The sequence below is a fragment of the Crocodylus porosus genome, unplaced genomic scaffold (assembly GCF_001723895.1).
Source record: "Crocodylus porosus isolate Cpor-Errol unplaced genomic scaffold, CroPor_comp1, whole genome shotgun sequence".
Taxonomy (NCBI): Eukaryota; Metazoa; Chordata; order Crocodylia; family Crocodylidae; genus Crocodylus; species Crocodylus porosus.
In genome coordinates this window covers 29,840,440-29,863,876 of record NW_017728947.1, presented here as the reverse complement: position 1 = coordinate 29,863,876, position 23,437 = coordinate 29,840,440, and the positions used below count along the sequence as shown (strand labels likewise).

The following is a 23,437-nucleotide window of genomic DNA, read 5'->3' as shown; positions in this document are numbered from 1 at the left end:
TGAGTGAGTAACTGACAAAGATAGGTGGGAGAAGTTCAAAGTACATTTATTCTAACTAGAAATTGTTGAAAAATTAAAAATGTTTAAGGAAAGAAATATTTCCTTTTCCTTTTAAAAAAAAAGATGTTAAAATATCACTAAGCAATTCGATGTGTATATTCTATATTTCTACATTTAGAATATTCTATATTTATATAGAGATCTCATTCTTAGCTGCTACTTGAATTAAGGATGCCCTCTAGCAAATGCTGATGTAGGGTGCCAAAACTGAGGAGAAGCATGGATTGAAATTCTCTTTCATTTTTCTCTCTCGGGGTATGTCTGCAGAGCAGAATGCTGTGCTGAGATGCTTGAGCTAGGTTGGGTAATGGAAGCAACATAACCATTGTAGCCTACATTTTAGCAGATTGTTAGCCAGTGTGGAAACATTGTGTTCATTCCTCTATACTGCTTCTGATACCCAAGCTAGCCCGCTCACAGTTACTTCAAGCATCATGCCATGTAGACATCTTGCTCACTCCCTTGCTTGAGGTCTTCCAGATTAGAAGTACCTATAACCTTTTGATATAGTGACTTTCTGTTCCTTAGTTTGTTTGTGGTGATGCGAAATTATAGTCGTCCTGATTGCTGTGTTAGATTATAATAATTGGAAGCACAGTACATCCAAGCATTCTGATATTAGGATGTGGACATAGATGTTGGCTTTTCAAGTGGCATTTTAAAGGGTAAAACTTGGCACTTCAGCTGCTAGCTTTGCATTGGCATATTGAAATTAAATGGTTTTACAGTTAGCTAAAATAAGTGTGTTCATATTTACCTCATGTTACCTGGAAAAGCTAAACAATACTAAAGGGTTTTAAATTAAGATATTCCTGTCAGTTCTTCCGTCATTTAAAGGAGTGCATTCATCCTTCTTGGAGGTACTAGGTCTTAATGTTTTCTGGTCACTTTGCTTGTTGCCTGGCCATATTAAGCAACTTCCAGAAGCAGTCACTTGACAACAGTGCAAATCTTTTTTTCAAGCAAGGAAACCACAAGCTGGGGTGGGAATAGCAATCTATTCTGTTTTCTAAAACCTTGTCCAGATTGTTATCAGGTTAAGGCCTATAAACCAACCTAAGTAGGAACTTAAGGAGAATGAACCGGTGAGGCAGGTAACTGACTCACTGGCCAATGCATTAGATAAGACTCCCAAGATGGACAGAACATTCTCTTTCTTTTAGGGTGGGATGGGATTGTTTCTCAAAATCAAACATTCAACACAAGATCAGTTCAAAGAACCAGACTTTTATATAAGGAACAGGTCACAAGATGAAAATGACTACATGATGTTGTGTCAGATTTCTAGAATTTAAATGACTAGAGAATGTGAAGACACACAACAGATGGGAACGGATGGAGATAGAGGAGGCAGACAAGGGCCTCTGGGACCTATAGTGCTATATTATTATTATTATTGCTAGTAGCAGTAGTATTAACAGATCATATGACAACTATCACCTGATCTCTGACCTCAAAGCCATCACTTGGGAGGATGCTAATTAGTCACAGCTGAGAGACAAAGCCCACATCCCTTACAGGGCCAGGCCATCCCGTGACAGGAATGCTTAGGCTATCTCAGCATAGTGTAGGAATAACAGTTCCCTGCATTGTCTCTGAAGTGACACACGGTTTCCTAGACCAGATGGAAATGTCACTTGGAACTTTCTTCAAATACGATGTTTAAGAAATCATCTTCTGAGCTGAAGAGACAACACAGCTTACTGTCTTCCTCACTGAACAGAAAGGCTTATATATTCTTTAAAGACTTCCTTTCCAGTACATACAGACTGTATAGAATTTGTTTAAACTAATGCTGGAACAAATCTATATAACTGAATTTATTTCAGAATGGTAACCAGAAGATAAGGTAAGCAAGTGGAATGGGTTTGTAATTGTCCCTTGACACTTGAACTTTGAGGCTAGGGACAAAAGTTACACATAAACCAGTTTAAGTGATCAGAAATTGGTTTAAACCTGCAACAGAAGATAAATTCAGGACACATAAATCAGTTTTAAAATGGCCAAAACTGGTTTAAGTTATACTTGGTTGAATGTAGTATCGGACTTAACTGATTTTGGTCAAACCGGTTTATGCAACTTCTGTCCCAGACTCCTTCCTGGTTAAAGTTAAACCAGAGTCATTTAGCATCCCAGCATGCTCTGCAGGCCTGGGCTGGACTGTGTTAGCTGCTCCAGTGAGCAGGACCGGCCCTGCCCCTCTGCTCTGTACCCTGTGCAGGGATGGGAACGTGGCCAGATGCGTCCTAGCATGGCCCCATTAAGGCGAAGTGGGCAAGGACAGAATTAATTCTTCCCTCCTTCCCCTCTCCCCCTCCCCACCACAGCCAGCATCTGTCTGTCTGCAGGCGAGTGGTGGAGGTGGAGGCAGCAGCAGTGGCTGGCAGACCCCTGTTGTGGTCCCTGTGGTCAGAAGGGACAGAGGAAGGAATTAACCCCCTCCCTCCCTTCCTGCCTACTTCCCTTTAATGGGGCCATGCCAGGATGGCATCTGGCTACACCCCCGCCCCTGCTACTGGACCAGCGAGGGGAGGGGCAGGAGCAGCAGTCTCTGTCAGGGTGCCCTAGGGAGCGCAAGCACAGAGGGGGTTTATTCCCCCCATCCCTTCCCTGTCCCACTGGCAAATTAATTCCCCTCACCCCCCACTAGGGGACCACAGCCAGGGTGGAGCAGCCCCATTTCTGCTCCCCCCCACCACTGAGGGGTGGGGAACCGGGCTTTGTGTGGTGCTGCCTGGCCCCAGAGGGGGACTGTTTCCCCTCCTCCTCCCCTTCCTCCCTGCCACAGGGCAGGGAGGGTGTCTCTGTGTGGTGCTGGAGGGTGACTCTTCCCCCTCCTCCTTCCCCCCCGCTAATGTGGGGCAGGGAGGGGGGCTCTATGTGGTGCTGCCTAGCCCCAGAGGGGGACTCAGTGCTGCTGTGGGGGTGTGGTACTGCCACGGGGAGGGGGGCCCTGTGCGGCACTGCCTGGCGTGGCCCAGCCTGGGCATGGGGAGTGGACGACACTGAGCTGCCCAGCCCTGCTTATCCCTGGCTGAGGTAGCCACATGATTGGGCCAGCCTGGGGCTCAGCAGGTGTGGCTCCATGACAGGGAAGCTGAACCCTGTCATTGAGAGCAGCCTGGTCTGCTGCACACAGGAGGCAGCTGGCCAGGCAGTGGCTTACCTGGCTGGCTTGGAGGTGCTGTGGGGGCTTACGTGTCTGTAGTGAGTCCCTGTGGCAGGTGGCTGCCAGGCTTTGGGACTGCCAGTACCTCCGAGCTAGACCTGCTAGCTCACTGCTACTGGGCTGGGCAGTGCCACACAGTGCCTCCCTCCCCACTACCAGCACCTCACAGAATCCGCCTCCCCCTACCCCCTCATGGTGATGGTGGGGGGAGGAGGAGAGGGAAGGGTCCCCCTCCAGTGCTGGGCAGCAGAGCTGTGTGCCCAGGAACAATCATGGAGCTGCTGCAGTGGGCAGGACTCTCCCCCTCCTCCTCCCCTACCACGGTGGTCTGGCCATGCCTGTGTCTGGCCACACTCCCTCTTCCCCCACCCTCTAAACTCTGCAGGCCAAGGTGGAGGTTTTCAGTCTTCTGGCCTGAGCCATTGCAGGCATGTGCCTGCATTTCCAGAACGAAAAGTGAATATCTGTCTACTTGCAAACCAGTTCAATCATGTTTGACTAAACTGCGAAGTTTGAATCAGTTCAGACTCAGGATTGTTTAATGTCTATATCTAACCTGAATAACTAATCCATAAGCATCAAAGGGGAAAGCCTTTTAAAACTCTTGGGAATATGTATTAGACCCGTATAGTTGGCTCAGGATTGCCAAAAAGAGACCTAACTTCTCATTGAGATATATGAAAGTCAAGAGATTTCACAAAAATGATTGTTTTGAAAAGCACTGGGAATGCAGTAATCCCTAGCATATTTTCTCAATTTTTCAAATAAAAAAAGAGAAAATCCTACCAGTTTTCAATCCAATGATGTATTTAGTCCTTCATTCTTTGTCTTTATAAACAATGTATCTTATTTTTTTTAAACCCTAGAGCAGTGGTCACCAACCAGTACATCTCAATGCACTGGTAGAACTCAGATTCTCTTGGAGTTGATCAAAGGCCGGGGTGGGGAGCTGAGTGCATGCACGCACGTTCCCCAGCCCAGCAGGTCAGTCCTTGGAGGAGGGAAGGGGCAGGGGCTAGATAGAGGCCCCCACAGTGAGAGACAGTGCCGCAGGGGCAGAAGCAGGGATATGTTGAGTGGGGCCCTGGCCAGGTGGGACTTACCTGCTGGGGAGGCACGCCCCAAATAATTTTTTATCCCTCTGCATCGCTCTGCGCCCCACCCCTGCCTTCCCTCCCCACAGTTTAACCTGCTGGGCAGGCGGGGAGGGTGGCTGCACACAGTAGATCTTGGGTTGCTTTTAAATGCCAAAGGTGATCTTCTACTTTAAAAGTTTGGAGACTGCTGCCCTGGAAGGACTCAAGACTTTGTTTATGTTCATGCATAGCATTTTGGCTATAAATCAAAGCACACTCAATATTTAAAACATTGCATCCCTAATTCATATTAAGTGGATTGAAAGAAAAGAAAAATGTTTTTCCTATTTGCTTTCGTTTTGCTCTAACATAGTTGCATTGTTAGTATCAGAAAAGAAAAAGGTAGGGGGAATACTACCAAATCTCTGAATATGTCCCTCTACAAAAGCGGAATAGCTCCCAGCTCAGTGTGGTATTAAACAGATCCTACAACTGACTGATCTCAAGCACAAAAGCATGCCCTGGTGACTACAATGCTTGCTTATGGTATTCCCTTTTGAATAACAGAGCTACAATGTTGTTTATACTATGTATACATCACTGACAACTTTTACAAGAACATGCTGATTTGCATGATAAGACAGTTTGTCAGTATGTAATTATGGTATTTACACTGTGGTTTACTGAGGGTTATGGTATAGCGAAATGATTCAACTGTAATAACATCCTTTGTGATATTCTTACTTAAAAATGAATTTATAATTCATGACAACTAATTTATTGGATGGGTTTAAACTCCTCACAGAATAGCCATTTTCAAAGTGTGATTTTTCTCACATTTATTCAGTTTTAGGGGGTGAGTAAATTGCTTGCAAACATTAAAAATACCATGTATTGATTAGGATCAGTTCTCTACTGTTTGCCATTCATACATTGTTAATTAATGTAACTGGTCAGATAAATTATATGGCATTGTTTCTGTTCTTTCATATAAATATTTCAGCACGTGATTCTTAAATTTGTTTTCTATGAATATTTTTTCCCAGAAATTTGAATATGTTTTACTAAAAAGTGTTAGTGGTATTGTCCTACCTTTTTTTAAATAAATGTTTTCCTAGGTATTTAAATGTCTTGTACATTTGAATCCTATGTGTGGTTAAAATATTTTTCATGTACCTAAAAATAGCAATCATTGTACAGATTTTCTGTATTTACACAAAGAAAAACAATATTAGAGATCATATTTATGTGCAATAGGTCACAAAGATTGGCAACAAGCAGTTTTGAATGCTTTCTGGAAGGTTTCCATAATTAGCCTAATGTATGCTATGAGAGCAAATAGTGACTATAGAGTGACAGGTTATTAAAAATGAGCAGTGGCCTTGGTAATACTGCATGCACAAAAGTGCTACAGAGCACGTAGACATATGTTACTTCCAGTAAAAAATAATTTTCTGAGTTGTACATGTGGTCTTCATATGATCATGTAACATTTTTAGTAGCAAATAGATGGTTCAATCCTTTAGAATTAAAGAAAAAAGAGTTTAAGTAAATATATATTTTTTCTCATGGAGACTTTATTAGTTCAACTACTTGGCTTAAAAATTTTTTACTCACCTCAATGTTTCACATTTAGTTTTTGTGTTAAAGTAAATTTTAAATAAAAAGCTAAAAAGCTGTGTTTGCAATTTGGCCAGCAAACATAAAAATGGATTTCAGCACAAAGAATAATAGTTTTCTTCTCTTGGATAATGTTCTCTTCCTGGCATTGTAAAATGAGACAACCTCAGTGGGATGAAAAAGTGACATGACAGGACGACAGTTTGTGTGCACCTAATTGTGGGGTGCAATTAAGGTGAAAATCATAATAATGAAAGATGCAAATAACCTAGTAAGACATTTTATCCATCCATTTGCTGATGTAGAATTGCTACTGTCAGAGTATTGTCTAGTGTGTTGTTCAGTCTGGATTTATCCAGTCTTTGTCCAGTTCACCACTTCTCTTAAAAGAAGATTCCTCTACCTGAAATCCAAGAATATCACAAGTTTAATTTTGTGCTACTGTTACTCCATTTTAATAGTAAAGCAGAAAGGAATATTCTATGCGTGTACGAGACAGTGACAATATCTCTACTGCAATGATAATAAGTACTTCAGGTTAGATTGTGTTGCATATCAACTGTAATATGTATATATGCACATGAATTTTCTTTTCATGTGGTGGCTGTTTCAATCTCCTGATTACCCAGGTATGTACTTGCAATATGCATTTTCATGAATTGTTTTCTTTAATCTTGGTTTATTATATACTTCTTCAGCTTGGCTGCACAGGGCTGATGCATAAAAAAGTAGAGATATCAGAGACTCCATCTGAGCAGAGTAGCTGTGTGGAAGTACTAGCATATTAAATGTGAATAGGGAATACGTTTAGAAAAGCGTGTCTCCTGAGGTCGTATTTTTTAAATTAGAGGAATAATGAATGGATAGAAGGGATTATACAGGATTAATCATACTTGATCAGATTAGTGGTCTGTGTAGTCCAGTCTTCTGGACTAGATGGTGAGGTTTCATCATAAAATTCTCTCTCTTAACCTGAGCAGTCAACCAGATTGCAGCTTGTTCTCTTGGGAAGACACATAGATGATGGAGTCAGGTACTTATTTGATGGTATACTGTTTATTTACAAAGCATATGAAAAAAGTTCTGTTTCCTTGAAATAAGCAGGATGCACAGATAAAACTCTAAGCTTCTTTTTGGGTCTGTCTCCACCCCAAAAAACTCTCCTGGGGCTTTTTTTCAGGGCTAAATTACTGATGCTTCTCTGGCTGTCCCTTTGGCTTTCCTGCAGTCTGCTTTGACTGCTTTTCCCGTTTCAGCTCCCTCTCTACATGCGTGCATGTACACGCGCGCGCGCGCGCGCGCGCGCGCGCGCACACACACACACACACACACACACACACACACACACACACACACACTCCATCAAACAATAGGTGGGTCCTTGCATTTACATTCATGCCCAGTGACATATGTCTGGTCATATAACTCATGTCCAGACTAGCCTATGTGGCTAGGGTTTTGGCCATGATTTTACAGATCTATATTCTTCTAAATAAAAAGGGCTATCATGTTGATCAGCTTCCATAAGGTTTCAGCAGTTTTCTGTAACAATAACCTCTGTCAGCTGATGGACTCCTCTGTGGTTCAGCGATAGAATCCTTGTCTGCTGCACAGGAGACCTGTATTCAATTCCTGGATGCTTATACAACTATAGCGATGGAGGCACCAAATGTCTGGATTCAGTCTGGCCTTTGGATTCTGTCTCAGTGGTCTAAAGGGGAGGTGGAAGGTCTGGGCAGCTTTCACCCCTCCAAAACACCTGGCTAAGCATATGTGTCGAAGGTCTGGGTGACTTTTCATGCATACACCCTGATCTAGAAGGACTGACAGTTGTCAGCTGGTGACTGGCTTATTACCCCCCCGCCCCCCCCCAGCAAAAGTATTTATTCTTTAAAAACTATCTTCTGTCTTATCTAATGGGTAACGTTTTTCTTCCTCTCTCATGCTTCTTCTTTGCCTTCTTTTCTTTGCATGTAGTGTTGCTGAATGACATAGTTTAATTTACCAGAAATGCAGCTAATGTATAGATTTCAGGGAGATAAGACCACCATTAAGGAAAAGTCCCAAACTAGCTAAGACATGGTTCTTGGTATATTTCAGCTATGACTCTCTTAAGAGGGAGGCAGCTCCTGAAGAGGTGATGGTCTAATTATGTGGCTGCAGCAGGACTGAGCCCAGTACCTGCCTGTGATTCCTGTTACAGGTTGACATAAGGGATGGTCTCTAAATCTGGTGCTCAGTGCGATCAGCTGGGGAGTGGTTCCTCTGTACCCTTGGTGCTTTGCTAGCAACTGGGAGTATTTATAGCAGAAACCCTTTTTTTCCAACAGCCTTGGCTGTATACGAGTGGCATATACTCAGGGCAAATGGTGTATGTCCTCACATTCTGAATAAGGGCATCACCTGCGGGTACCCTCCTCTCTCTGGGCAACTCATGACCATTGGGCAGATGGTATAGTGTTGGAAGCCCTCATCAGAGCTGGGATTGGCCAGCTGAGATGTCTGTCATGCCCTTCCCCAGGCTAGAGGTGGTGCTGACAGCCTGCATAGGTGTTAGGCACTAATGGTCATTTAGGCTGGCTGCGCACTGAAGCCAAGGAGCTTCCACAGCCTTCCCTCAAATCCATTGGGAAGCTCCGAGCTTGGGGGTGGTGCTGTCCAGCTCCTATGAGTGTTAAGCACTGATGGTCATTTGGGGCAAGCAACAGTCAAGGCCTCTAGGTCTCTGCTGCCTCCTTTTAAGGCTTTCAAGCTGAAATTGGGATTTGACAGATCCCCAGGGCAAGATCAATCTGTGTTAGCTCACCGGATAGACTTAAGGTCACTGGGAGGAATAGACTTGACTAGAACCAAGCTACAGGTGGTGATGACTAACTCGCCATGTTGTCGTGGCCATATTATCACCTTCCTTGGCTCCCTTCGCAACATTTTTTCACATCCAAGTTTGACTATCCCCAGCTGCACTGTGTTTCCTTTATCTCATTGTTTCCAATCCAAGTTGTTCCCTCCTGCTGCATTATTTTGCTCTACAGTTGGTCAGTTTTGTGCTGGTTAAAACGACCATGCAATCAGCAGATGGATTTTTAATGGATTCGTGGCAGTCATCACTTGACTTTTGTCTCAGGTCAGACAGGCCACTTGGGCCTTCGGCTCTGAATAACCCAAAACAAGCCCCCCTCAGTGGTCCTAAATATGTATTAGTGGTGTTTCATTTTAATTATGGAAAAATGTGGATTTGAGGTTACTTTTTTAAATTGAAAATTGGGGATTTTTTTAAATCAGAGAAAACCAGGATCCATGGTCATCATAAATGGCCTGTCACTGAGAGAGAATATTGCATTTGTGGGATCCTAACACCATATGAGGATGAGAATCTTATAGATGAATGCTTAATGAATTGTCCTTTTTAGAGATTATAAAGCATAGTGTGGGGTTTGTGAAAAAACACTTCTGTATCAGCAAATGGAAAGCATGTGAAAGCTGCATGAACTTTCTTCTTCCTTATGTTCCTCTGGTTTTCTGACTTCGTACCGGCAGACTCTCAAGCACAGCAAGATCAACAGGAAAGTAGAATACAGTGGGCAAACTGATGGCTGTATTCATGAGCTGGAGAGTTTTCTATACTTGTTTCATTCCTGATTTCTGTATTGTATGTAGCAGGTAAAAATATTGTTCTCTCATCATTCATGTGTCAATGCTATCAATTGCCTACCAGGAGAACTCCCAAAGAAATTAGATCACAGGATTAGAGCATGTTAGAAAATTTCCAGCAGTGCCTTTTTTTCCATTGGAAAATGCCAATTCTTAGAAATATAAATGTTCTGCAGAAACTTGGCAATGTTGATGAATCTTTCAAAGAAACCAGTCTTGTTTCCCATAATTATTGGAAATCTGTGTGTTGTCCAGGCTACCAGAAGCTAAAGTGCCCTTTAATAGAATATGCATAATTCCCCCTGGGATGGGAAATCTGGTCTCCACACAGTTTGACCCAAAATGCAAGCAGAATAAGTTGCCACTGCTGCCTGAATTTCTTTTTCCAGAAACAATGAAATGAAGAACATGTTCTTAAGAAAAATGCAGAGTCTAACTCAGGTACCTGACAGAAATGACTCAATTTTGTCACAGAAACCTTCCAGTGTTTTTGCAAATCAGGAAACGTTACTGGATACTTCTGGTTTAGGATTGTACTGTTGAGATAAGAACCTTTTATGCAATGTGCTTCAAACCCAAGTCTCTTATGTAGTGCAAATTTCAATTAATTCCTTTAAGAAATGTGTATTGTGTGATTCCAGTTTATTTATAGCAGCTGCAGCAAAAGTTAAGGTAGCTTCAGTTGTAGTTTCAGAGTTTCATAATTGGTAGGGTCAGAAGGGACCTGAGCAGATCATCAAGTCCGACCCCTTGTCATGGGCAGGAAAGAGTACTGGGGTCAAACTACCCTGGCAAGATGTCTATCTAGCCTCCTTTTAAAGTCCCCCAGGGTAGGAGCGAGCACCACTTCTCTTGGAAGTTGGTTCCAGATCCTAAATGCCCTGATTGTGAAGTAGTGCCTCCTGATGTCTAACCTGAATCTACTGTCCATCAACTTATGGCCATTATTCCTTGTTACTCCCAATAATGCTCGGAGGAACAGGGACTCTCCCATTGCTTGCTGGTCTCCCTTGGCCAGTTTATAGATGGCGACCAGATCCCCTCTCATCCTTCTCTTGTGGAGGCTGAACAGGTTCAGGTCTTGTAGCCTCTCCTCATAGGGCCTGCCTGCTGCCCCCTGATCATACGACTGGCCCTCCTCTGGACCCTCTCCGTGCTGTCCACATCCCTTCTGAAGTGCGGCGCCCAGAACTGGACACAGTACTTCATCTGTGGCCTGACTAATGTCATATAGAGGGGAGGATCACCTCCTTAGGCCTGCTCCTGATGCATCTGTGGATACATGACAAGATGCGGTTAGCCTTCGTGACTGTGTCTGCACATTAGCGGCCCATGTTCTGTAGTGTCTATAGTAACTCCAAGATCCTTTTCTGCCTCTGCACTGACGAGAAGAGAGCTCCCCAGCCTTTAGGTATGCTGCTGGTTCTTTCTCCCTAGGTACAGTACCCTGCACTTGTCAGTATCGAATCCCATCTTATTCTCATCTGCCCACTCCTGTAACCTGTCCAGATCCAATTGCAGCCTGTCCCTCCCTTCTAGCATGCCCACTTCTCCCCACATCTTAGTGTCATCTGCGAATTTGAACAAGGTGCTTTTCACCCCCTCTTCCAAGTCACTGATGAAGATGTTGAACAGTGCAGGCCCAAGGACTGAGCTCTGGGGGACCCCACTACCCACATCTCCTTCCAGGTCGAAAATGACCTGTCCACCACCACACTCTGGGTGCAGCCCTCCAGCCAATTGGTGACCCATCTGACTGTGTAGGCATTGACACCACAATCTCCTAATTTTTTAAGGAGAAACGGGTGAGAGACAGTGTCGAAGGCCTTCCTAAAGTCCAGAAACACTATGTCCGCCATGACACCTGCATCCAAGGATTTTGTGACCTGGTCATAGAAGGCCACCAGGTTGGTCTGACAGGACCTGCCTCTAATGAACCCATGTTCATTGCCCCTCAGCATACACTCTCTTGCTTGCCCCTCGCAGATGTGCACCTGGATAATTTTCTCAAAGAGCTTTCCCAGGACTGAGGTAAGACTAACTGGCCTATAGTTCCTGGGTCCTCCTTCCTCCCTTTTTTGAAAATGGGGACCACATTGACCCTTTTCCAGTCCTCTGGCACCTCTCCAGAGCACCACGAGTGCCTGTAAAGCCATGCCAGGGGTCCTGCAATGACCTCTGTTAATTCCCTCAGCACTCTCGGGTGGAGATTGTCAGGACCTACCGATCTGAACACATCCAGTCCCACCAGAAGTTCCCTGACTAGGTCCTTTCTGACCCTGGGCCTGGCTGTGCCTCCCCTGGGACCATTGGGAATCCCGGTGGTGGGGATAACTTGGTCCCTGCTCAGGAAAATGGAGGCAAAGAAATTGTTAAATAGGTTAGCTTTGTTTGGTGAGACCACCAGATTTCCTCGCGTGTCCTGCAGAGGCCCCACATTACCCAGAACCTTCTTTTTCCTCCCTACATATTTAAAAAAGAATGTCTTGTTATCCTTGATCCGGGTTGTTAGTCCCAGTTCCATCTCTGCCTTGGCCTTCCTAACGGTCCCCCCTATAATCCTGAGCAACGGAGGTATAGTCCTCCCTGGTGATGGCCCCTCCCTTCCATTGGGTGTACTCCTCTTTCTTAGCTGTGAGACGTTCCTGGATGCTTTTGGTGAGCCATGGGGGCTTTTGAGCACTCTTGGCCCCTTTGATCCATGTTGGGATTGCCTAGTCCTACTTCTTTAACATTCTTGCACATTTAGAACAATATTTTTCTGTCATAAAAATGTTTTCCTGCCTAAGGATCTGAAGAACTTCTTCTGTTATGTGAGGGCTTTTTTCCTGACAATGGAAATCAGTTACTCATATGTAGTCAGCATTTGTTTCACTGAGGTGTTTTTCATTGAGATGTTTTCCACTGAGAAGTTTCAGCCTGTTTTGTTTTTAAAATGCACAATACCACTAGCTTAATAGTAAATGCATATCCCGTTTAATCTGAAATGTAAAGGTGGAAGTGGAGGACAAATGAGGGAAAACCATAAAATGTTATTCAGCACTTCAGTGTTATGGTCAGCACAATTGTCAACATTGTTTTCCAGATCGTGTTACATAAAAATAAAATACAAAGAGAAAAATATTAATGAGTCTAAATACGCTTACTAAGATGTTTACTAAGAAAGAAGTCTTTCATGCCCTGCCATCTCCACCTTACCCTTTTTTAATTAACAGCCAACTGCTAGTTGTAGTGGGGGAAAGGAAAGCACAGATTTTCTCCTCTCTTTCTCTCCCTCTCTCTGTCTTTGTCCAGTGTTCTCTCTCAAGAAGGGAAGAAAGAATACTGGTACTTACTTGGTGGGTTTAGGAGTTAGCTTTTGGTTCTTGAAGAGGAGGGTACTTCTGATTCTCTTCTCGCTTATTCTGATTTTATACCTATATAATTCCTTTATTTACTTAGTGACCTTTATTTTTATTCATAGAAAATTAGAATGCAGCCCATTGTCTGTAAAGGCCTCAATTCTGCCATCTCATGACATTCAGTAAGGACAAGAGCAAAGACCTGCACTTAGAATGAAACAATCCCATGCACTGGAACAAACTGGGGGCTGACTGGTTAAGCCCAGCTCTGCAGAAAAGGACCTGAGGGTTACAGTGGACAATGAGCCAGCGGTGTACCCTAATTATGAAGAAGGCTAACAGCATACTGGGCTGCATTAGTAGGAGCTTTGCTAACAGATCAAGGGAAATGATTATTTTCCTTTATTCGGCACTGGTGAGGCCACATCTGGAATACTGTGTCCATGAGGTCCCTTTCAACCCTAATTTTCTAGAAGACCTAGAAAGCACAGTCTGCATGCTCTCTTGAGCTTGTATGCACTACTGGAGTACCTGTTAAGCATAGGATACAGGGCAGAATCTGGCTCAAAATGTGTTTTGAGTTCTGTTCTAGTAAACAAGGAACTGATCCTGGTATAGAAATAAGCCTCTACAGATTTTTTAATTAAATTTTTTTCCCCACAAAATTGGTATGAAAAATGTCTGTCATACTTTCTTGTTTGGAACAAGAGCAGATAGTATAGTGGTCTCCCTTCTGGGCCTGTTTAGTGTACTAATAGTTGACACTGGCATAGCTCAATGAATGTGTTTTACCTGAGTTACTAATGATAGTCATTAGCACAGTGTGATTAGAAGAAACGACTTAATTCATAGTAATATAGACGAACATTGTGGTTTGTTTGGGAGGATTCTGAAATCAAAGTTGAATTAATATCTACATTTACCTTGAAGATAAATGAGTAACCAAACTGCCCCATTAATATAGATCCCAGACTACATGACTGTAATTCTACCAGTTTTGGTTGTAGAGTACCCTATCTGCTAAGTTGATAATGATCTATTTACTGTGTCTTCGATTAACTTCAATTTTAGTCAGGTTGAAATCAACCTCACAAACCTACAAGTTTCCAAAAATAGTTCAGTGATTGATTTTCATGTGTATTTGTTTAAAATAGTTCTAAATGAGGAGAATTAAGCTCAGCCGATTTCACTAAAAGCTCTGTCTTTGTTAAGCATTTTTAGGATATGGGCACATCTAACAGCCCTACTTAAATACAGTTTAAACCTGAAACAGATAGATATACAAGCCTGTTAAATTGGTTTAAAGCTACCTAGAATGGTTTAAAAGGGCATCTGGAATAACAGGTACCTTTTTGAACTGGTTTACAGTGCACTGGTTCAGTGTTACATGCGGACCCCAAGCATGCTATGACATAGGTCTGGTTGGTCTTCCAGGCATACCGTGCTCATCTGCCCTGTAAGTCACTTGTTTTTTTGTGGGCAGGCACATGGAGTAGCTTACAGCTCTGTGGTTTTGTTCTTCTTGTTATCCATGTTCAGGTTTCACTTTTCTTAATGTTTTTCTTGACTATGGTCTGTTTGAATTAATAAATTCATTTACTTTTACTCTCAAACTCTCAGCATTTGTTAGGAGATAGCAACATTTCATTCCATTTTTCAGGGTTCTTATATTAACAAATGGCTACTCCTCTTTACATGCTATAGGAGTTGGTTCTGTTAGTGTCTGGAATCCTCCACTTTCAAATAACTGAAAAATAATCATAGGCTACTTTATTTTATTGTCTATGGACACTGTATTTACTATTGTTATAGTTGGTACAGTGTGTGGGAAGGAGGACTTGGGCCTTAAAAAATATATACATATCTTTAAAACCTCTTGATGTAACTGCTTTATTTATATTTGTTTGCTATGTTTTGAGGTGCTGTTTTATTTTGTGGTAAGTCACTATAATTAAACATCTGTAAGGAATTTTAAAATCAGTTTAATGGGTCTAGTAGAGGCTGGGAATGTATTAGAATGGATAGAACTCATACATTAAGCTGTCTTTGCATCTAAGAAGAACTGCCCTATGTGCCTATGTTGAAAATCAAGCCGCTCTATGACTGATATTCCTTAGAAATAGCCTTTAAAAGGGATTCTTGCAGAGGAGAAAAATGGCAGAAAGAAAACACAAAATACTTAGTAAAGAAAGAAATCGATCTGCAAAGTTGTCACTGCTGCAGACCATTTAGTTCCATGTCTGATGCTCCATTCAAGCTGTAGCATGTTTAGAAGCTTGCTTTGGTTTTCCCGAAGCTCTGATGTCAGATTTCTCAATAGAAAAAAGCCATACTATAGTAAGCTGAATACGTGATCTGCACAATGCCCTGAATTTTAATGTTTGGCTTGTTTCAAACAGCTCGGAAAGCAGGCATCTTCTGTTCAAGGTCTGAAAATCGGAGAGAAAGTTTTAAATGGAGTCAGAGAAAAGATTCTGATTTTTAGCTTTTGTCAAGTGCATAGAATTTAGTCTTTATGTTTTTTCCCTTTTTATAGATTTATACGGATTGGGCTAATCACTATCTAGCGAAATCTGGCCATAAACGCTTGATAAAGGACCTGCAGCAAGATGTGACAGATGGAGTCTTACTGGCTGAAATCATCCAGGTTGTAGGTGAGTTTCTTTTTTTTGTACCACGTACACGCCCACTCAGTCAGAGCCACTGCTTGTTTATCTCTCCCATAAACATGGGGAAAAAAGAAATTGAACCGCGTGGAATCAAGATGATAATTCTCCCTAGAGGTTTTGATAATTAATTTGATAAAGCCTGTTGTTAAGGGATTGTGGAAAAGTATTTGATGCTCTTGATAAGATCTCCTGACATAGCAGTATCACCCAAGACAGCTGAAGGGAAAGGCAGATGATGAGCATTTTTCTGTTATGCTGTTTGTAGCCTTGCCTGCCTTTTCATTATCTCTACTACCGTTCCCTTATTTGGACTGGTCTGGAAATAATTCACCACAAGAATGGTTTGCTATATTGAACCTGCCACCTCCAGTTAGATCTGAAAAAAATCTCTGTGCAGTTAGGAAAAGGGGAGAAAATATTTATGTGGAGGAAAAATGAAAACTTTCATGATGTTTGGACACTTATCTTGCTGGGATCCTTTGACCCTAGCTGACTTTCTGCTCTTGGGGCAGGGGGCTGTACTTGCTGATTTCCTGAGGTCCCTTCCAGCCTTAGTGTCTATGAAATCTATGAAATGATCAGGTTTATTTATCAATCCAAGAGCCCAAAGGTTATAGGCGTGATCCTTTGAAATGCTGGGTATCCTCAGCAGCTTGCAAGACTTAGCCCTATATAAGGCTCCATATTCTCTCCCTGTTGACTTGGGTCTGGATTCTTCATTAGTTTTGTTACAGACTCATCTATCTGGTGTTTGGGATGGCACAAAACACATAGATGGAACAGTGCTGACCAACAGAAACTGGAAGTCCATTAAGAGAGGGTCCCCAGGTATAGGGGCACATGGTTTATGGTACCCTAAACCACACGCAGGGAACGTGAAAACATGAGCCCTACTGGAGAAATGTGAGCCCTATCAAAATTTGCTATCTGGAAATCCAGGTAGCAAAAAAAAAAAAAAAAAAATTGCAGGGAAAAAAGCAGTGCAAAGCATTCATCAGTATCATGCCCTGAAACAAATGGAGGGCTGGCAGTCCAAAGCAATGCTTTGGCTGCTGGCCAGGCTCTGTGTTGCCAGATCTGTGACCCTGCTGCACCAGGACACCAGGGAATACTGCTGGGGACAGTACAGGTGCTAGCCTAGGCCTCCCCTACCCAGGACAATTTGCTGTGTGCTGAAGTGCATGTGCAGAGCATGCAATGGGGTAAAAATTTGTGCCACTGCTATTTGTGCCTTTACATGCATATGCTCCTGTACTTGGGGACCTGTTCTAAGAGGAATTAGAGTAACTGTTGCTATTGACAGAAAGTGTGACAGACTTGAGATGCAAATTAAGACATCACTGAAATAAGAAGACATCAGACTTGCATATTTATATCCGTTAGATATTCAGCGCACAGGAGTTAGGACTTTGAGTTAAGGTTAGGAATTTATGAACCAGACAGTCGGCTGACATAACTAAGCATAACTCCATCGACTCCGATAGAGAGAATGAACTTACACCACATGAGGATCTGGTTCATTCACACTGAATAACCAATACGCCACCCAATATCTAGGTACTTGTCTACAGTAAATGAGGAAATTTCATAGGTCTAAAGGGGTCTTGGCTATTTATCCACATTGACTTTTAAAAGATATTGAGCGCCTAATTGCCTTTTGGGCTTTAGTAAATCTGTCTGTCCATATATATACATGGATGTACATTTATATATACATTTGTGTTTAGCAATGTTATACAAATTCTGTGTAACCACATGCATATAAAAATACCACCCTAAACACATGATAATCTACCTATGCCAAATAGTTGAATAAGTCAGAACAGCTAACTCTTCTAAAGTATTTCATAATTATTGTTTCCCAAAATGTCTGATTTTATTCCATTTTTCATTTGCCTACCTTTTCTCACTGCAGCTGTTGCAGTGTTTTGTTCTACTGCTCTAAGACACAGCTGTGAAAGACTAAAATGAGGTGAAGGGTTTTTTTTTTTCCATGGAATCCTTTCCCAAATAAAAAAAAATCCATGTTTAAAGACACATTTTAATCCCCCAAATTGGCAGCGAAAGAAAAACATTCATTTCCGTCTACTATCTTTTGGCCTTAGGCAAGCTGCATCTCATTGTCAACTCAGACGTGGTAACTTCTACACATGGAAGCGGCTTTAACTGCAGCTACAAAATCAAGACCTGTTCTTATAAATAAGGATTAGCACAATGGAGCTTTGTAATAGTATTGCTAGGTGCCTTTTCCCTTCTGCATGCTGTACTCTCTGATGTCTGTAATAGTAGGTAGGAGTAAGCACTTTTTTTCACAAACATATTTTTCCTTTTATGGGGGTTGATTGGGTATCTAGTGATTATCCCAAGTTAGAAAGAATCTATTTAGGTGAAGTTGGTGATGAAAATTCCTTGTGTTCACTTCAGTTTTGTACTGAAAAACCTTTGAAGTTGTTATGTCAGTGCTAAAGGTGATTTGCAAAGGAAAAACAGGTTTGCGTATTTTTTTCTGAAGAGTAAAGAAGCATTTTTAAAGACACTTGTTTTCTCCAAATTTAGTTTGTTCTTCCTCTTTTTACGAGAAATTTAATTTTTTGTCTGTTCTTTGTTTTTTCCTGGAAGATTCCAAATATTGTTAGAAAACTGATAGAATTATGCTATCAGAGATGCTCTATAATTAAGCTTAATTAATTAAAAGATGATATGCTTTTTATTTGGCTGTTTAAAACACACTGTTCTTTTTGTTACCATTGATTTAGTTCAAATGCCCAAATAACACAGCTGAGAAAATGTATACTATTCAGTTTTTAGCATTCATACTGATTCAGGTAGTGGCTAAAAAAGCTCAGAATCCACATCTGAGATCTATGAAAATAACCTCCAACAAAACAAATGAAAAAACAAGCTACATATTTCTGACATTTCTAAGGGGAAAATAAACAGATTGTATCTTTTATTATAAAAATGCAGTCTTTAAAGCCTTCACTATGTATCATAAGGAAGCAAAAAAGCATAATTGTGTTTAAAGAACTTACAAATACCTGGACTTAGTGATGTAGATAGGAATTTAAAATGAAAATCAGTTGTTGAGAAATGCTTTCTGAATATGTTGGTACATTAAAGAGATTTTGGTTTCAGTTGGACTAACACACAGGCTAAGATTTTCAAAGGTATATTATAGATTTGAATGCCCAGTTCCCATTAAGTTTTGGACAGCCGTGCGTCACATGGTTTTTAGAGAATGCCTATTGTCCTTGTTAGCTTTTGAGGGAGGATCAACACTTTTCAGGGTCAAGTCCAATAGAAGATCAACTCCACACCTCAGTTTTGCAAAAACATATGCAGGTGAGTAACTTGACTCACATGAGCTATTTGCATTCAAGTCAGTGAGACTGTTCACATGGATCAAGATGTGAACAGTGTGTATTGGCAACATCCCAACTAATTTATGTGATGACCTTTTAAAATGAGGTGTGAGATCAATGCTATCAATGTGAATTGTTACAGAGGTTCATGAGGTCCAGCAGGGTGAATAAAACAATGAAAGGACAATCTTGTTTAGGATTTTATAAGAAGGTAGCATTTTCATTCACCTTTTATTATAACTTGTCATCCAAATTTACAAAAATGGAGAAATTCTACAAATATCTGGAACCTTATACATGCAAATATCCCATTGAGGATAGAAATATATATCATTACAGCTACATAAACAGTTTAAGAATTAAAACTACTTGTAAGATAGCATGTCAAATTGTCAATTGGGTGTCTGTCAAGCCTTCAATTTTACTAACTTTAATCATAAACCAATCCTAATGTCAGTGTCCACAGATACCTGGAATGTTCCCTGAATTTTGGTATTGATGAGCTGTGGTCTTCAAATATTATTTTGTTTGAGATAGGGAGCAGATACTAAGTAGCTATTACATCTGATTTCACATAGCCAGCTAATGGTTCTGATACTCTGATCAGATGGAATACGTATTTCAAGACTGTACTGATCTGAGAACACAGATTTAAAAGCTGGATTGCCATAGGTAGTTTGCACATTATACAAAAACAGATATACTGTAAAATGTTGTTTCAGGCATACTTTTTTGTAAATAAAAAGTGAATGAAGTCTAAATGTTCAAGACTCATGCCTACAACAATAATCACAAAAGCTCACCTAGTGATAAAATGTTTAGTGTTTCTTGTGATTGTAGTTTTTACTGACAGATTAATAGAGCAGACAATTCTGCAGTTGAAGTAAATGGGACTTTCCACTGATTTTAACAGGACAAGTTTCAGGACCTCACTTTAATTAAAGATAATTTATTTTATAGCAGTGTTTCTCATGTCACAATATTCATGGTTAAAAGTGATCACAGAGCTATGTTCCAAACATAGTAATATCCACAAGTAACGTCCAGTAGTTTTCTATGTTGCCAAACTGCTGTCTTTGGTGTCACTTGACTGATCCCTCATGTTACACCATAGCTCACTAAGGGCTTTTCTACATATGGGTTTATTCAAGAATAGCCATTCAGGAACTTACATGGGGAAATGGTTTATGCTAAATCAGGAGCGAGCACTTTTAGTCCAGAGCAAGAATGTCTATATATGGAATTCTTCAGGAATAGTATTTCACATTTAAATTTGTACAAACCCTTATTTTAGAACAACATTCATGTGTAGACAAGTGTTAAGTTTGAGCCATCAGATTATGAATTTAGGTTCCATTACAGCATTTGGCTCAAGAATAAATAGGATATGTTTGATCATTCTTTGGATGAGACCTTAAACAAAGAATTATTTTTCTGGATGAATTTGCAGGTGAAAATTAATAACACTTTATAAAGTATTCTGGCCAACATTCCTTTACTCAAGAAAACATTTTCTGTGGTCCAGCAGTGGGTCTGAGATGCTTGTGAGCTGTCAAGTTTGCAACAAAAAACCTAATTCATTACTCTACTGTGCACTGAGTTGTCTTTTGTATAAAGAGTTTTATAAATCCAAACCCATTCTGTTCTATCTGATCCATTTCAGTTTCATTCCTAACATAATTTTTCATGTTCTATGGAACAACATTTGTTGAAGCCTTTTTCAGGGTATGCATACCTATTTATATAATTGGGGCACTGACAGCTGCCTGACTGACAGATTTAAGGAATACTTTATAACTGATAACAGAGACTCTTTGGCCCTCATGCTATCTTATATTTTTGTCTTTAATGATCCATCTCACAATAATGTAATGAATCCACCACAGCAGAAATAAAGTCTAAAGATTCTATTAAGTTCTCTTCTCTTTCCTTTGATTCATATCCTGCCTTTGAAAAACAGAACAGTATATGTTCATATAACTTTCGTTACAGTGTAAGCTGATTTGCTATGTCCAGCTTACTAAAAGGAAAAGAAAAAGGCCATCAAACCCCTTCAGTTTGTACATCAAAAATCTGCAGACACTTAGAAAGCTCAGGGTGACATTCATTTCATCTGCATACACTCAGATTACTCTGGTTTTAAGATGAAGTTTCATGGGGAGAAAAAGAAATCATACTTCCCAAACCAGGATGCATACTTGGGCATGTGCTTCTTGTGCAGGGTTTTAAAGATAATGGATGCTCCTAATTATGGGTCTGTTGAATTTGAGGAACCAGCTAGCCAATTTCACAGGCAGATCGTGGGGCTGGCTGCCGTTTTCGTGACCCTATCACGGTGGAGCCCCCATGCCCCTGATTGGCTGAGGGCAACCTCCCCCTGCCCCACCCCACTGTGCTGGTCATCTATGACCCAACATATGGCGGGAAAGCAGGTAGATGGAGGATGGAATATTGAGGCCATCATTATGAGTAGGGACCTACCCAGATCGTGACTGTGCAGATTTCACCAAAATTGTGAAACTGGGTGATCTCCATGAAATCTGCAGGGAGAGGGCTGTCTGTTGTATGGCCTCACCTATTACTGCTGATAGACTAAGAGGGCTGTCTGTTATGCAACCCCACCCCTCACTGCCGAGGATTGGCAATCTTCTTGCCTGCTTGCTTTCATACCAGCAGCAATGTTCGTGCCAGGCTGCATGGCTGGGAGGACTACTGGCTTCCACTTGGGAACCAGTACTTTATTTTACTAAGTGTTTTTCCCTCCCCCCACGGATTTCGTGATGATCACCCGATTTCATGATTTCTGTGAAATCCGTGCAATTGTATTCAGGTAGGTCCCTACTCATAATGATGGACTCAGTATTGCACCCCCCCAACCCACCTGCTTTCCCTTTGTGGCCAGCACAGAGCATTCTTCTGCATTTCACCTCTTGCCTTCAGTCTTCTTTCTTCTTGGTGGTATGACTGAGCACTCCATGGCCGTAGTGACTGAGCACTCTGAAATACCCAGTATGCTTCCTCTCAGCCTCATTGAACATACACTATCACCAGGACTGACTTATATAGCCATATGCAGTAAATATGTGAAATAAAATATTCATTTTTAGATCTGCATAAGACACATGGAACACTATAAAACTTGGCTACTGAGTAGGCAACCTGGAAAACATAGTAGGAGCCATGGCCTAGGAAGCCTCAGATATAAGGCACTGAAGCAGGCTACAGTCTTCCCCCTTTCATGGCAAATATGAAAGGCTGGAAATTCTGAGCTATTTTGTATAAATACATTATAGCAGCTGAGGCCTAGAACTAGACAAGGACCACCATGGTAGCATGGAGAGGGAAACGAAAAAAAAACTATCATGGAAAAGAATTGTTAATTTGGTCCATGCTTATTTTCAACTATGAACTACAGTTTTATGGGCTTATGGTGGAGGTATAGAGTATTTAAAAGAGGAGTGAGGCGTACAGTATTTCAAAGAGGCAGTATATAAGAGCATGATGTGGCAAACCATCTCTGGATGCCTTCTGACTCCCCAACCTGAGTGATCAGAATGGGTTGACTGAGGGTGGTCTGAAGTCACACCTCTTGTCATGAGACTAGAAATGTGCAGAAATGTTAATAAGTATTTCTGTTCTGTATTTGAGAAAAAATGATGTATTCATATCAGACAATGAAATACTTTCCATTACAGTATAAACTCAAGAAGACACTAAATGACAACTCATAAAGTTAGACATTTTTAAATCTGCCAGTGTAGATAATTTGACTATAGATGTTTAAAACAACCAGGCTCAAGAGTTCCATGGACTATTACTGTTGTTTTTCAATATCTCTTAGAGCACTTGGGCAGTTTTAGAGAAAAGAGAGAAATCTAATGTGCCAATTTTTGTATGACCCTGTTAATTATAGCCATGCCAGCTTGACATTTATCCCAGCACAACAGGAGAACAACTAATATGGATCTTGATTAATTAAGAATTAAAGGAGGATAATGTAGTTATTGTCAATCAACATGGTTTTATAGAAAATAAATTTTGTCAAACTAACTTGATATAAGTTTCTTTGATGAGATACAAGTTTGGTTGGTAAATGTAATGTTAATATAACAGAGTTCTTTAAGGCATTTGACTTATCACAACATTTTTATTTAAAATCATATAAATCAACATACTACAAATTAAATTGATTTTAAGCTGACTAAATAATACCTCTCAAAATAAATCTGCAGCTAGGAAATCATCCTTCAACATCCTCTATTTCCAGTGGGCTCTCACAGGAATTAGGTCTATACTACTTTGTTTGATCTAGAAGGATAAAAACCATAAACCCATTACTGATTTAAAGTGTTCACATGACACACAATGAAGGATTTGGTAAACAATGAAGAGGACAGGTGACTTACAGAGTGATCATGTTTGGTTGGTGAAGTAAGTTTTATTTTGGGAAGCAGTGACTCTAAAAAAGTCTTGGAGTGTATTCAGTTAG

General features: G+C 41.0%; 1 protein-coding gene across 3 annotated transcripts in view; it reads left to right on the top strand.

Annotated features, from left to right (window-relative positions):
- NAV2 (neuron navigator 2) overlaps positions 1-23,437 on the top strand; it is a 406,244-nt gene that overhangs the window by 106,885 nt on the left and 275,922 nt on the right. For all 3 annotated transcript variants that reach the window (XM_019551622.1, XM_019551621.1, XM_019551619.1), the window contains exon 2: positions 15,454-15,571. In XM_019551622.1, the coding sequence (XP_019407167.1) occupies positions 15,454-15,571 (118 nt within the window). The remainder of the gene's footprint in view (positions 1-15,453; positions 15,572-23,437) is intronic.